The sequence below is a fragment of the Anabrus simplex genome, chromosome 1 (genome assembly GCF_040414725.1).
Source record: "Anabrus simplex isolate iqAnaSimp1 chromosome 1, ASM4041472v1, whole genome shotgun sequence".
Lineage (NCBI taxonomy): Eukaryota > Metazoa > Arthropoda > Insecta > Orthoptera > Tettigoniidae > Anabrus > Anabrus simplex.
Genome location: NC_090265.1, coordinates 1,334,875,847 through 1,334,891,712, shown reverse-complemented (window position 1 = coordinate 1,334,891,712; position 15,866 = coordinate 1,334,875,847). Strand labels below are relative to the sequence as shown.

The following is a 15,866-nucleotide window of genomic DNA, read 5'->3' as shown; positions in this document are numbered from 1 at the left end:
CGGTTTCAGTGCCGTCAAGGCACCCAATATGACACCACGCCAGATCTCCTGAAGGATTGTTTCCATATTAAAAATGATTATAGGAAAAGATGGCAAAGATTTACGGACCCAACTGACTGGGAGGAATACCTGAGCCTAGCCCGGGAAGTATGAAATCGATTGCTGGAAAGGAAGATTGAAAAATGGGAGGAAACGTGCCGTAAAATAATAGAAAACGAGTCAGATCGCGAATTTTGGCGGATTATATATCTAAAACAATAAGCATTCAGTTATAAATTTCAGTATAATACCGTAGTGAAGCACGGGTATCTTGCTAGTATGTCTATATTTACAGTGTCAAACGCACTGCTAAAGTCTAGAAGGATAAGTATAGTCAGTTTTCGTTCGTCCATAGCCTGTCTAATGTCATCCGTGATTTTGATTAGTGTTGTTGCAGTACTGTGTCCTTTCTTAAAACCATACTGTAAGGGATCAAGTGCAGAATGTTTTTCCAAGTATTTAACAATTTGTTTATGCATTTTCTTCTCCAGAACATTAGAAAGTGCTGTGAGGATGCAGACAGGTTGGTAGTCAGATGTATTGCTTGCAGGAGAGATTTTTGGGACAGGCACAATGAGTGCATCTTTCCATTTAATTGGGATTTTGCCTGAAGTAAGACAGGTATTAAGGAAATGCGTCAAAATGGGCAATATTATGTCGATTATGTAAGTCACGAATGAAATGGGAATTTCATCAGCTTCAGTTGCGCGAGATTTAATTGAAATAATTTCCCTTCTTACTTCATGCTCTGTAACGGTATCAAATTCAAATACAGGACGGACTGGGGATTGTTGCCTTAATATATTGTCAATGTTGTTTTGTTCTGTCATCGTGTCAGGAGTGAGACGTTCCGTGGAGAAATATGTATTTAATTCATCAAGGGACACCTCGGGATCAGTATGCTTCGCAAGTGGTTTGCCAATACCCAGTGGCTGAAGTTGTCGCCATGTGGAACCAGTGTTAATGATTTTGTTTAAATGCTGGAAATAATTAAATTTCTTATTATGAATTACAAGCTTAATTCAGTTTCGAAGAACTGCTCATGTACATCAGCTAGTTGAGTCTGCTTATAGCGTCGGTGTAGTGCATCTCGTTCTTTCATCATAGTCTTAACATCAGTAGTCAGCCAAGGGCAGGGTGGACATGTTACTCTCACAGAACGCTTTGGTGCATGTTTGTTGTACAATTCATGTAAATGGGAATTCAATATTTCCACTTTGTCGTCAATGTCACTCTTCATCATTATGTCATACCAGGGGCAGAGTTGTGCATCTTGTCTCATTTGTATTAAATTCATCTTTTTAAAATCTCTAAACGTTACATATTTCGGTCGGTACTTTGTAACCGTACGTATGTACGATCCCCGAATGTTAGGTTAGGAAATTTCGTATATAGTTTGTTTTGTTTATTTAGAATGTAAAAACGTAATATTATAAGAAGAATGTGTAGTTAGGGAATATTGCATATGTGCATCATTATATTTTGTATAAATTTCCGTTTTCTGTAAGAGTCTGTAAATATGGCCTAGCCGTAATGATTGTGCAACCGGGAAAACAGCGACTATATCGGGAAGGACGGTTGAGGTCAGTTGAATGTGTTGCAACAAAGTGGCTTGGAAACATGGGGTACGGCAGGTAGTATAGGCTGAAGAATTGGAGTGGATCAGTGGGGATGTACGTGAGTGGACGTTCGATGTCACATCAGACGCACAATAGCCAATACGAGGGCTTTGTTTTAAGCGAGGTTGGGTTGACTGAGTGACGCTTGAAGATGTGCCTGTGAGAGCGTTGCTACCAGTAAACTTTCCAGGACGCTATAACCACGTGCAGCAAGCTATATAAGTATGTACGCGTGTGTGGCAAGTCATTCGGATTCTGACTCTGATTCTGATTGTGTTTCTGTCTCTGATTCTGTGTGTTTTTCACTTGGACCGGCGCGTGGGAGCTACTTTGCGCATATTCCTAGGCAATGTTGTATTGTTCTTGAGTATCGTTTTCGGAGTGAGCACGCTATATGTCGCTGATGCTAATGAGTTTCTGGTGGCTGTTACGTCAAAGACGCTACTTAAGTGTTTATATGTAACTCCAACTCTGTATAATAGTTGGACTACAATTCTTCTGCGAGATTATGTACAGTGGATGTGGTGATGCGTACAGAATCGAGATTTGGTAGTGGATGTGTGGTTGTGCATAGAGCTGATTCTTGGTCGAGGAATTCGTCGGCCGAATATCCAGTTTCAGTTGCAGAAACCTGAGGCGTTACACCAACCTGTGCGGCAGTCGGGAAGGACTCAAGACATCGATGAAGAAGTGTGTAAATAAGGTTAGGGATGCTCTTCGTAAAGAAGGTTGCATCCGTACCTAGAGAAAGTCGTCGTACTTTTCTTTACCAGATTAGGCTTTTCTTCTGCAACAGTAGAGTGCAGTGCGACTCTTACCTGAAGGTATGATAAATGTAAATAGTGAAAATAATTTTATGGTGGTTTGAAGATGTTTGTAATTTGCCTTTATAAGCGGCAAACACGAGTTGGTCTCGTTAAGTGATTATTTTAAAATTGGTGTTTTTAGTGGTTTGTAATTTGCCTTGTAAATGGCAGGCACGAGTTTGTCTTGTAAAGTGATGTTCCTTTCTTGGTGGTTTGTAGATGTTTGTAATTAGACCTTGTAAGCGGCAAACACGAGTTGGTCTTGTAAAGTGATGTTCCTTTCTTCAACTTGGGGGTTTGTAGATGTTTGTAATTAGACCTTGTAAGCGGCAAACACGAGTTGGTCTCATCAAATGATTTATTTTTGTATGTGGTATTTAGTGGTCTGTATATTTGCTCTTTGTAAACGGCGAACAGGTGTTGGTCTCATCAAGTGATGATTATTGAGGTAATTTATATATTTTTTATTTATTTTGGGAGTAAAGTCATGGAAGGAAACTTGCAGTGAATCTTTTATCAGTAGAGTATGGATGAACCTGGCATGCTACACAAATCTAATTTCAGGGGTAAAGAGGTAAGGTTATAAAGTAAGTCTGGAGCTTCGTCAGCCTGCTGACCGTCGCCTTGGGAGAGGGAGTTACTCATTGCTCTACATAGTTATATATTCCTGTAATTGTTTTACAGGTGGCGCCCAGTCTTGGTATTTACACTTATTTTAGTCACCGTTTATTCATTTTATATTTTCTACAGCTTGCAATCGTTACAACTTCGGCACGCGAAGAGAGTATGCGAAGTATATGAGGTCATGTTTAGATATGTTAGGAACAGATACATGACCGTGGTGAAGGAATTTTTGAGGGTTATTTGTTATTTCTAGGTCTATGAATGTATCAGCGGAAATAGTGGAAGTATGGACGTGGTGGGTGGGTTTAAGGGGTAATATAGTCATGACACAGGATTTAGAAATATTTTGTAGTCGTAAGGCGTTGTTGTTCAGAGTTAATAAATTGGTGTTAAAGTTTCCAAAAAGTATCACGTGCTCATATGATGGTAGCAGTCTTAGTAAGCTGTCTTCTAAGTCATGGAAGTCTCGCACTGCGTCAGGAGGCCTATATACTACACCTACAAGTACTTTTACAGAATTGACAGCACCTCTACAAACTTATATTCAGGAGCCGTTTTTACAGCAGGATTACAACAGCAGGTGAACAACTCTACTCTTGAGCATTGATTTTCAATATAGGGCAACCCCACCACTTCGTCTGTTCGTCCGATCATGCTTGTGAATGACAACCATGCTTGAGGGAATCGAACTACGGAGCCAATTCTCGCTTACAGCAGCGATATGAATTGGACTGTCTTCAAATATCGCCTTCAGTTCGTCGAAGTGAGCAATGATGGATTGGCTGTTGACATACTCACACAACAGGGCTCGATTAAATGACATCAGTTCCTTCTCTAAAATAGTTTGGGTAGAATAGGAAGGAGAAAGTGTTGAGGAATGGTCAGAGGCAGGCCGTGTCCTTCCAGACATATGTTCCGGTGAAAGGGCTGTGAAGGGAGAGTGAGGGGGGGTCTGTCCTACAGAGGAGTGCTGAGGGGTGAGGGAGGGAGCCAGGAGGGGGACTTTCAATAGCACTTCTCAACTCAAGCATGTTAAAGTAATGTAAAACATGCGGCTTACCTTAATTTCCTCGTACATACAGTGACTAGCTGATTCACACAAACACATTCACATCTATACACTAAATTAAAAATAAATGAACTATGTAGAATGCACATTGTTCATATGTTGCTTTCACCATATTGCCTGATTAATGATTGTAATTCCACGAGTGAGTTCACTTGGAATTTCTCGGCTGTATGTGTTGCGCAGTCCAAAAGTGTCTCGTGCCATGTTCAAGATGTCCTTTCTCAGCCTAGTGAGGGATTCAGTTATGAGTAGTTTGGAGCCTTTCAGCTGACGTTTAGCGCGCCAAACTTGATCCCGCTGGTGGTAGCGGAGGAATTTTATTATGATAGGCCGATTACCCTCTGTCACTACATCAGCAGTCGATCTATGTTGCCATCCCAGTCGATAATCTTCGTATTCATGACATATCTTCCCCTACTTCCTCTTACAACAATACTCAGCAGCACAATCATCTTTGTCTGTTATTATAAAGTCGATGAGAGTGTTCCATACTGTCCATCCCAACTATATCAGCTGATCTTATGGCTATTCCTCTTCATAAACTATGTGTTCTTTATTATCAGGTTATTTCTGATACAAAAGTCGAACAGTTTCTCTCCATATTCATTTCTATCGCCATATTCATATGGGCCCAGAACATTCTCATATCCCATTCTATCAGTTCCCACATGAGCATTCAGATCTCCCATTAATTGATCCCATCTCCAATAATATGTGTTTCCGGTTCATTGAGGAACTCTTCTTTTTCTTCCACGCTACATCCTGTCTGTGGAGCATACACCTGTACTATTTTCAGTAGTTCCTTGTTTACATTTATGTGCATTATTATATTTCTTTCATTTACATACTCAACTTCAGTCATTGGTTCAACATTCTGATTCACTACAAATTCCACTCCATTTCTTTTCTCTTTACTGTTACCATCCAGTTTCTTCATTCCTTTCCGTTTCCATTTTACTTCACTTAATCCCAGGATGTCCAGTTTTCATCTCTCCGTTAGGTCGATCAATTCATTTTCCTTCCCATTCATTGTTAAAATATTTATTGTTCCAAATCTGGTTTTGTTCTCTGATCCAACACTTGCACGAACTTTAGGATTACCATCATACTGTGCAACTGTAGCCAGAAACTTGTCAGTTCCATTTCCATTTTTAAACTTCCATCCAAGGCTTGTATTATAGTTGAAAGCAAGTAAAAATTTACTCATCTGCTGACCTGCTAAGCCTAACGCATCTGAGGATTTTCTTTCGGAATTTACTCCCTTAGCCTTTGAAGATCCCTCTTCCCCACAAGGCTGTGGTTTCCTCTTCTAATTTTCCCCAGAGAGGATGGGGTGCCTCATCCACCATCTTCACCATTCCGAAGGTATCCTTCTCCGCCTAAGATGCTGTTAAGGTCTTCACCCGTAACCCTGGGCATGGGTTCCACGTTATACCCGTAAGACTGGGTCCCTGCCTGAACTTAGCTCTCCTTCACACCGGCCTACTGATGTGGAGGATACCCACCCCCGCAACGTGGATGCGCCAGACAAGAATTTCTCAAGTGAAGGATAGGGAAGATGACCCTATCTCCCTTGAGCCGGGTTAATGGTTGTGTATGATGCCACAACCAACAATTGCAATAATAATAATAATAATCACAATCATAATAATAATAATAATGATAATTCAAACTCAATACTTGCATTATTTACCCATGGTTTAAAGAATAATGTTTTCACGTTATATCAGTCTATTACACTTGAGTCATCTTTCTTGGAGCTTCTGATACCTCCCTGTATGTCAGTGCAGGCTCCCCAGAATCCAAGGCCTGCATGCTTCACTCAAGGTGAAGGTTACCACCTGGGAGCTTCTGCTGAACTTTCCTTCATGCCTTAGACAGTTGAAAAACTGAGATTGGGGTCAGTGATATTTCACACTGACCAAAATATTACCAAGCCCTGGAGAGTCTCATGATGTTTTCTGGCTATGAGTAGGCATTTCCTCCTACTCTAAATTGGTATTTTCCCACCAATACTCGGGTGGCTGATTGCAGTGGGTGATAGGGTTACCACATCCCTATGCCTGTTATTATTATTATTATTATTATTATTATTATTATTGTTATTATTATTATTATTATTATTATTATTATTCGTGAATGGTCCCTTTTGGAACACACTAAGCTTTATTTATGACTAGCTGATGTACCTGTGCTTCGCTACGGAATTCTACATTGTATACAGAATTGTAGGTTAGGTAGAGTACACGTGAGCAAGACTGTATTAAATTGCATAGTTCTTAACGTTACCCTGGAAACGCGATGGAGAACTCATCAAACATCTTTTCTCATATGAATTAATAATAATTAATGTTATTTGTTTTACGTCTCACTAACTACTATTTAAGGTCTTCGGAGACGCCGAGGTGCCGGAATTTAGTCCTGCAGGAGTTCTTTTACGTGCCAGTAAATCTACTGACACGGGGCTGTCGTATTTGAGCACCTTCAAATACCACCGGACTGAGCCAGAATCGAACCTTCCAAGTTGGGGTTAGAAGGCCAGCGCCTTAACCGTCTGAGCCACTCAGCCCGGCTTTTCTCATATGAAGACTGCGTTAAGGAATTTTCATTGTAATGGCAGGCCCGCTTGCCTACCATCAGTCACAATCAGGTTGGGGAGTTTTCAATATAATGGCAGACACTCACTCTCCACCTGCCATTTTACATCCTCAGAAAGACTGTCTTAGTGATTTTCCCAACTGAAATGAACATAGGTCATTACAATGACGTCAGTAGGAATGGCATGAGTAAAAGCAATGATTTCACATGAAATACTCGATCAAATGAAAAACCACAATTTTCTCACTTTCAATGAACAGTACTACGCTGCCGGTCTAACAGTCCAGAGTTCCAGAGCTGGAATGACCAGGCCACAGACAGCCGTGATCCATGAACACTCTTAGTCTTTTTTCGGGGGGGGGGGGGAGTGTTGAATATTGGAGAGTCCTAGGGCAAAAACTATGCCCTTTCTTAATCTGTTTCCTAAGAGTACCCGATGAGTCGGAAATCTCAGTTCACTACACTGGTGGCGGAAAAATCTGACTTGGAGGAGAAACCCCCTCTTCACTGCTAATTTTGAATAAAATGAATGTAGAATTTAATAAAAGTGAAGAGGAAGAAGCTCCTTTTAAGAAACGGCTCTCTTCAGGGTTGAATTTTGAGTTATTTAGTGAATTGTGGTGCTATAATTTGGAATATGCCTAAATTGTAATTCTAGACCAGGTCATACTACTACTACTACTACTACTACTACTACTAAGTGAGCCTCTGCCTTAAGAGTGCACACTGCTCATTCAAAACAGTGCGCCAGAGTAGGGATCGAATAGCTGGAATACTATGATGAACCAGTGAGTTACGTACCAGCAGTACGGTATCGGAAAATGTATGAACCAGAGGAATGACATGCTAAATAAGAAAGTTTTCTATCTCCCCAGCTATTTCCCGCCAATATTCAGTCAGGCTGTTATACTCGGTAAGCAGCAGTAATCCCATGTATTGGAGTTGAGTGGCAGCATAAGAGACAAAGAACATCACCACAAACAATGGTCAGTGTAATGTTATTGTTGATCAAGGTTTTGCGCTTTCAATATTGTAGGCCTTCACATTTAGTTTTCTTCCGACTCTGAAATACCACTCTTATCATAGTCAGTAAGGTAAAATTGAATAAAACATAAATGGTCGGAAACTGTATTCTCTATAACTTTTGTTATGTAGTACTTTTCGATGGGACCAGTAACATAGGTACTGGTATTTAAAAATTAAATTTTAGGCACCTTCCCCTAAACTACAATTTCTTACTGGGCGAATAAAATTGTTTATAACTTAGGCTGTAGTTTCTTATTCCTCAACTCTATATACTGATTTTCATTAAATTCTGTTAACCCATTTTCTCGTGGCTCGGCGTTGATATGGACTTGACAACAAAAATTCAAATTCATTAATATATGTGTTATCAAAGCCGGTACGGTAACAATATATGACATAAATGATCGGAAATTTAATTCTGTATAACTTTAGTTATGTAATATTTATCGACAGGACCACTAATAATATAAATATTTGGGAATTCAATTTTAGGCCTTCCCCTGAACTACCATTTCACTCAGCGTGAGTAAAATGATATATAGCCTAGATTGTAGTGGCTCATCCCCCAACTTCACATACCATTTTTCATTAAATTATATTAAGCCGTTTTCTCGTGATGCGTGTACATACATACAGACAGACAGAAATTACGGAAAAGTAAAAAGTGCCGTTCCTTGTTACTACGGACATGGCCGTTACAGAAATTCTTTTCAAATTCTGAGCAATGTACAGACAAAACTCTTATTTTATATATATATAGATTTCGTTTGTGGAGGATCCAGGATGCTTTCATCTGTTGACTAAAGATCCTCTTCCTTTCTTCCGTCCACTTGGTACCTGCTCTTTTTGGTACTTCATTCTCTGGAGTAACTTCCCACTTGTCAGTTTTCTTTCTATATATATTTTGATTCAAAATTTCTTCAGGTTGAATTTCATCATCATCATCATTATAAAGATCATAATGTTGGAATATCATTTGTTGTGACATTGCAAATACAGGTGGTAGGTAAAGGTAATGGATTGTCAGCATTTTTGAAACAGCAGAATCCTTCAATGGTTATAAGAGGCTGTATATGTCACCTACTTCATGAAGCTGCCCAGAAGGCTACTAAAACATTGGAAGCAAGTGCAAACGTGGAGAGATTGTTAGTAGACATATATTTCTTTCTTGAAAAAAAAAAAAAAAACTTCCAAAAGAGAAAAGTAATTGAAGATGTATCAGGAAATGGTTCGACCTGAGCTCAAATGCCACAAAATCTTGAAACATGTTGGCACAAGATGGTTAGAATGGTGGGGGCCATTGAAATTATTGTTTCATGTTGGCGAAGAAGTAAGATCAGAAGAAACCAACAATAGCAAATTTCTTGCAGTGAAAGCAGCAATAGAAAATGATACCACTAAACTTTACTTGTTATTTCTGAAGAACACACTCCCTGTTTTCACAAAGTAAATGTTGCAAGTAAAAGCACCCTCCATACATAAAAGATGAAAGGAGCAACTGTAAAGATGCTGCAAGAAAAGTAACTTAGTTATGTTAGTGCGTGTAATTGTTTTCTTTTTAATACATAGGAATAGACAAAAGAAGTATGTTAATATTGTTTGAAATTGCTTATTATAATGTTGCTTTCCCCACCATGTCTGCTGAGATTCACACTATTAGTGACTACCTTTGAAGGTTGGCATCTCTATAGTTGACTCAGCCAGAATCTGCTGTCTTAATCTTCATGCTTTATTTCATGATAGGTGGTATATCAAAGATTTAGCATCAGATTTTGAAGGTGCTGTAGTTGGTTCTTGGTCTTCTTTGCCTTCTCTTTTCTGGAATCTGTTCCTCAATAAAGTTGGTCAGGAAGCTGTTCTGTTACAGGGTTTGCCCAATGAATTTGATCGTGTGTTTCCTCATCATCGTGAGTTGTTCACTCTCGCCTTTGATTTGGTTCAGTATGATTTCATTGGATCTCCTTTCCATCCTGCTAATTCTCAGCATTCATCTCTAGACCCATATTTTGAAAGCTTCGATGCTCGAGTCTCAGTTCCCTGTCAGGAAATAAAAGTTTTTAAAAATCAGATATCCACTTCTGAAGAGGAATATGGCTGTGAGGTTCACTCAGCCTGTACAAAAAATGAGTACTTGTTTAATTGCTGGGAAGGAGGGGGGGGTGGGAGGGCAGAGTCGGCTGGATATAGAATTAACACCTCCATTCTGCTAATTGTTCAGGTTACGAATAGTGGAAGCCTTTACTTTCTGTTCCTCCAAGATCCTTCATGACCTGTACAGAGTCCACTTCCATAGCGTAACAGTTAAAACTATTAGCTGCCGTCCTTGAAGGCCTGGGTTCGATTCCTGGTACTGCCAGATATTTAAAAATGGCACGAGGACTGGTATGTGGTTAAAATTATACATGCAGCTTACCTCCATTGCAGGTATGCCTGAAAAGAGCTGCACCACCTCTGGATGAGGACATGAGTTTACTCTTTTTTACCTGTACATTTTCTTTGCTAGGTTATGGTTTTACATAGAGTTGAAAGGTCTAGAATTTGATTGGCTGCAACTCTCTGTGAAATGGAGGGAATAATAGGATAACCTAGACATTCAGACATTTCCGGACTGAATATTTAAAAGGCATACCACTTTCTAATGATAATATTTGTACATACATATAGACATTTTTATTTATTTCAGGTCGATCCAAGCGAAGTTGCTAATTTTTGCAAACAAGTTGATTTGAATGTAAGTGATTATATTATTGAAACTCAGAAAGCCTTAGCAAGTCATAATGGAGCAGATCAGTTTTCATACTCCATGGAAAACAGTCAATTTATGTGGAAGAAACTTGTGGGAAATATTAAAGTGAAGTTTGGATGCATTCATTTAAAGAAGGTAAGTACTGACATTGATAGTCACTGCTTTTGATTGTGCAGGTCATTTGTGGGTAAAAAACTTTCAAGAAAAAAGTAATATATGAATGATAATATTGTAAGAGTTGTTCAGGATATGACATCCTTTGATTGATTGTTGGCAACTTTTAGCTGGACACTACCCACTCTTTTAGTAATATGCTGGAAATTATTAATTTGTGATTTTTAGTCTGTTGTAAATAGATGCCTTATTGCAAATAAATTTCTTCTTCCAGAGAATTTATGATGCTAGGAATAACTTAGTTTTACTGTCGTGGAAAAAAAGTATATACACCCAAATTAATATGTTAATAAAATGTTTATCCTGTGACCTATATAGAAACAAGTTATACAAAAATTTAGCTTATTTTATTCTACATTTAATTATGTAAAGTTGAAAGTTTTATTGTACCCAGTTAAAATTTTTACACAGATTAAACAAAAAATATGCCAGTATTTTTCTATTTCCAACAGAGCGCTCACTTTGAAAATTCATAACTTTAAAAGTACAGGGCAATTCAAAATGATGGACCCGATTTCATAAATTTATTCTGTGAAATCTAATAAACATATCATAATGTGAGACATGCGCTAAGAACGGTAAACTCTCGAAGTTTTGTTCAGTCATATCACAAGTGTTCTATGTGAGCATCTCGCGTAACACGACATATATCAAGCCGATAGTTTATCTCCTGTAGTGTGTCGCGGGCAATCTCTGTGATGGCTGCTGTGATGTGTGCACGAAGGTCATCCAATGTTAGTGGAAGAGGTGGTATGTAAACATGATCCTTTACGAAACCACACAAGAAGAAATCACATGGGGTTAAGTCGGGGAAACACGGTGGCCAACGAATGAGAGTTCGATCCTCCTCAGATGCACGACCTATCCAGCGTTGTGGCAATGTCTCGTTGAGATGACTCCGAACGTTACCATGGTAATGCAGAGGGGCATCATGCAGTTGAAGGATGAAATCTGCACTATCCTCTTCGAGCTGTGGCAGGAGCCATTGTTGCAGCATATCAAGTAAAATATTTCCCGTCACAGTAGGTTCAGTGAAGAAATAGGGTCCATAAACCTTCTCATGGGAAATGGCACAAGACACATTCATCTCGGGAGAATCGCATTTGTGTTCCACAACTTGATGGGGATTAGAAGGTCCCCAGATCCTTACGTTGTGTCTTTTCACAGTCCTGGAAAGGTAAAAAGTCGCTTCATAACTGAATATTACCCTTTCAGAGAACCATCCTCTTCCCTTAATGCGAAAAAATCAGCACAGAAGGACGCTTGAGCAGCATAATCAATGTCTTTTAAGGTCTGCACCAATTGCAAGCGGTAGGATTTCATTCGTAAACGTTACCGCAGAATGCACCAAACAGTTGCCTGTGGAAGTTCAAGTTGCCTCGCTGCCCGGTAGGTGGACTTCTGCGGACTCTGCACGAAACTGGCGCAAACACATTCCGCTGTCTCTTCCCCGGTCGAAGGACAGCCAGTCGACTTTCGCTTACAGATTCAGCCCATGTCTCTGAATTTTGCATACCATGCATGAATGGCTTTTCCATTAGGTGGGTCTCTTCCATACCTGGTACGGAAATGCCGTTGAACCCTAATCACAGACTTTTTACATGGTAATCAAGCACAGAGGACTACTTCTGCACTCCAGCTGCAGCCATTTTTGTTACTCGCCTCCTGCACGCTCGTAACGGCTGAAAATGAAACCACATGGGATGAAATCTAAACTCAACTAAACTTTGAGAGTTTGCCTTTCTTTGCGCATATCTCACAGTATTATATGTTCATAAGATTTCATAGAATAAATTTATGAAATCGGGTCCATCATTTTGAATTGCCCTGTATTGATCAGATCATTACCAAACTTAATACATCTTAAAGTAACTTACTGTCGATTGGTATACCAAGTTTTTATATATCATCTGATATTTATGAAAAAGGTTGTTGTAAATTTTGTGAAACTACATTTTCTCATTACTGGGTGATCATAGCCAAAAAAAAATTCAGCTTATTATGAAGCTCACGAGAATGTCAGGCTAAAATTAAAACTGCTTTTTGTCTGCATGCAATTGTTGATTTTATATTGATTTATATTTAAGCGAGTGGTTTTGAGAGAAGTAAGCAGCGTATCCGTTGAGCAGTATCGCCCAGTTGGTCTGATCGCCACACCAACTGAACTCTCATTGCTCTGTATCAGCTTTGAGTCATGTAGAGCTACTTCACAATGAATGTGTTGTGTTGTTGGGTGAGAAAGTGGAATAAGGGAATAACATGCTAGATGACGAAGAGTGGTATTTTCCCGCATCACCCAGAACTTTAAATACAAAATGTTTCATTAGATGAACACATCCCACCATTGCTATTGATATCTTGAAGAGATTTGAATAACCCTACCACCTAGTTCCGAGTGAAGATAAATTTTAATGACCTGCCCAATAATCGAACCCGGCACCCTTGTATCTGAAAACCAGCACGTTCACTGTTCCGCTACAAAGTCTGACAAAGAGTAAAGCATTTTTTGGCACACACTGTAGGGGTTTAAAATTTTCATGCCCGGGAAAAGCCAACGATGAAGGATAAACACGCAATCTTTACATTTCTTTCAGAACTGAGCAGTGAAGATTCTCACAGTATTCTTCATTTTGTATGCGATTCTCGATTCTCGCTGTTCATTTAGAAGTGAAACATTTTGAAGAAACAGTGACTTCTTCTCTACTTCTAAGGAAAGTAAGTTTCCAAATAATTCTGTGAAGTGCACTGATGCATTAATCACTAACGAAACAAAGAAGTCCTTCTCATAAGCTGGAACTTGCAGTGAAATACGAGATATATTATGTAATTCTGTTGATATATTGAGCGCTAGTCCAATAAAGTTTTCAAACAACTGACAAAACAACAAACATCCACTTACTGTACAGCAGGGAATGCCCAACTGATGTTCAACCCGACAGTGTCACTAGGGTTTCCAGGGCCAAGTGCATTGTTTTCGCCAGCTGGTAGGCTGCTTTCTTCTCACACAACCACCCAGTTAAATATAAATCAATATGAAATCAACAATTGCATGCAGGCAAAATGCAGTTTTAATTTTAGCCTGACAATCTCATGAGCTTCATAAGAAGCCAAATTTTTTATGGCTACGATCACCCAGTAATGAGAAAATGTTTCACAAAATTTACTACAAACTTTTTCATAAACATCAGATGAAATAAAAACTTGATATACAGATCAACAATAAGTTACTTTAAATGTATTAAAGTGTGGCAACGATCTGATCAATACTTTTAAAGTTACAATTTTTCAAAGTGAGAGCTGCATTGGAAATGGAAAAAGTACTGCCACTTTTTTGTTCAACCTGAGTTATTTTAACTGGGTACAATAAAAATTTCTACTCCACATAATTCAACGTAGAATAAAATAATCTAAATTTTGGTGTAACTTGTTTCTATGTGCGATAAAGGATAAACTTCTTATTAATGAATTAATTTGGGTGTCTATACTTTTTTCCATGACATTAGTTATTCTTGTTTGGATCATTAGTCAATAGGCTGGCTTGATGTAGCCCTCCATACCACCCTGTCCTGTGCTAATCTTTTTATTTCTCCGTAGCTACAAACCAGTCTATGGACTGATGACTCAAACAACAAACAGCTACTACATCGTATATCTACTTTACTCTGTCATATTCATGCCTTGGTCTACCCACACTGTTCTTGCCATCTACACTTCCTTCAAGAAACCAACTGAACAAATCCTGGATGTCTTACAGTACATTTATGCTGTAGCTTTGCTGCTGGCACATGGATGCTCACCGCAGCACCTCGCTGCTGGCTATAGCCAGGTTGCTTACATGGAGCATTTAGCCTGCACCAGTCCTGCGCTCACTCTGCTGGCAGTTCTCAGTTGTAGTCAAAAATTCATCTTGTGAAGATGTTCTCATCTTCTGAGAGCGGTAGTTCCAATTCATCAGTGTCAAGATTGTGGTATGTGACAAGAAGGAAGAGAATGAAATATGGAGTTCACCATTTAAACCCTTCAAAATCATATATTTAATTTAAATTGAAAGGTAAAATAACATATTAAAATGCACAAAGATAGATAAAAACATAGAGAATAGAGTAAAAGCTTAGTTAACTATAAAAGAAAAATTAAAAATAAGTAGAAACTTCTTTTTAAATCACAATAAAAAATTGACACTGTCCCTTATACAACAAATGATGAGGTTTGCTGACTGCTCATCATCTTGTCATTCTGTACTTTATCCAGTTTGAACTTGTCATGATGATCTGCATGCCACTCGTTTCAAACCGCATTTTGTTTGAAGACAGCTTGTATCAGCAATTGTTTAAAATCATCACCGTAGCAGAAATGAAACAGTACAACACAAGACTGGATTGGGTTCAGATAGCTGTAAGGCAGAGAGATGAAAATTGGGATAGAAGTGAGCTTGAAAGAACCAATCACAATCCAAGATACAGGATAGCCAGCGATGTGCCAGGCTCCGAAAACAGACATGTTTGAGACCCTCGCTGTGGCGAGGATAGCAACCAGCAGCGTAATGAGCAGCCAGGCTCCAGGGTAAAAACATTGCTGGAGATCCATTGGTTTGTTTCATCGTCTGACATCGAGCAATGTGCCTGCTGCAAAGCTGCAGCATAAACATACCTAAAAATGTCTTAAGGTGTCTCCTATCATTCTGTCTCTTCTGGTCAAATGTTGCCATATTGTTTTGTTCTCCTCTCACCATTTCAGTATTATATTGTTGTTTCATTCATGGTTCAATCTACCCATTTCACCTTCAGCACTTCTCTGCAAAACCATATTTCAGAAGCTTATATTCTTTCTCTTCCTGAGCGGGTTGCTGTCATGTTTCACTTCATACACTCCAGACAGAAGTCTTTCAAAACATCTTTCTAATTCCTACATCAGTGCTTGATGTGAACAAATATCTTTTCCTAAGAAAGGTCTTCCTAGCTACTGCTAGTCTGCATTTTATATTCTCCTTCCTTCTGCCATCAGTCACTCTGCTACCCAAGCAACAATATTCATCTACTTCCTTTAAGAATTCATTTTGTAATCTTAGTATTTCCTGCATTACCTGATTTCGTTCAACTTCACTCCATTACTTTTGTTTTGGATTCATTTATTTTCATCTCATACTCCTTCCCCAAGATCATGGT

General features: G+C 39.0%; 1 protein-coding gene across 9 annotated transcripts in view; it reads left to right on the top strand.

Annotated features, from left to right (window-relative positions):
- LOC136878689 (DNA repair protein XRCC4) overlaps positions 1 to 15,866 on the top strand; it is a 113,735-nt gene that overhangs the window by 45,859 nt on the left and 52,010 nt on the right. For 8 of the 9 annotated variants that reach the window (XM_068228923.1, XM_068228916.1, XM_067152132.2 and 5 more), the window contains exon 2: positions 10,465 to 10,662. In XM_068228923.1, the coding sequence (XP_068085024.1) occupies positions 10,585 to 10,662 (78 nt within the window). In that variant the 5' untranslated portion in view covers positions 10,465 to 10,584. Of the gene's footprint in view, positions 1 to 7,560; positions 7,742 to 10,464; positions 10,663 to 15,866 lie in introns of those variants that run through there. The other variant, XM_068228919.1, reaches the window with a different exon arrangement.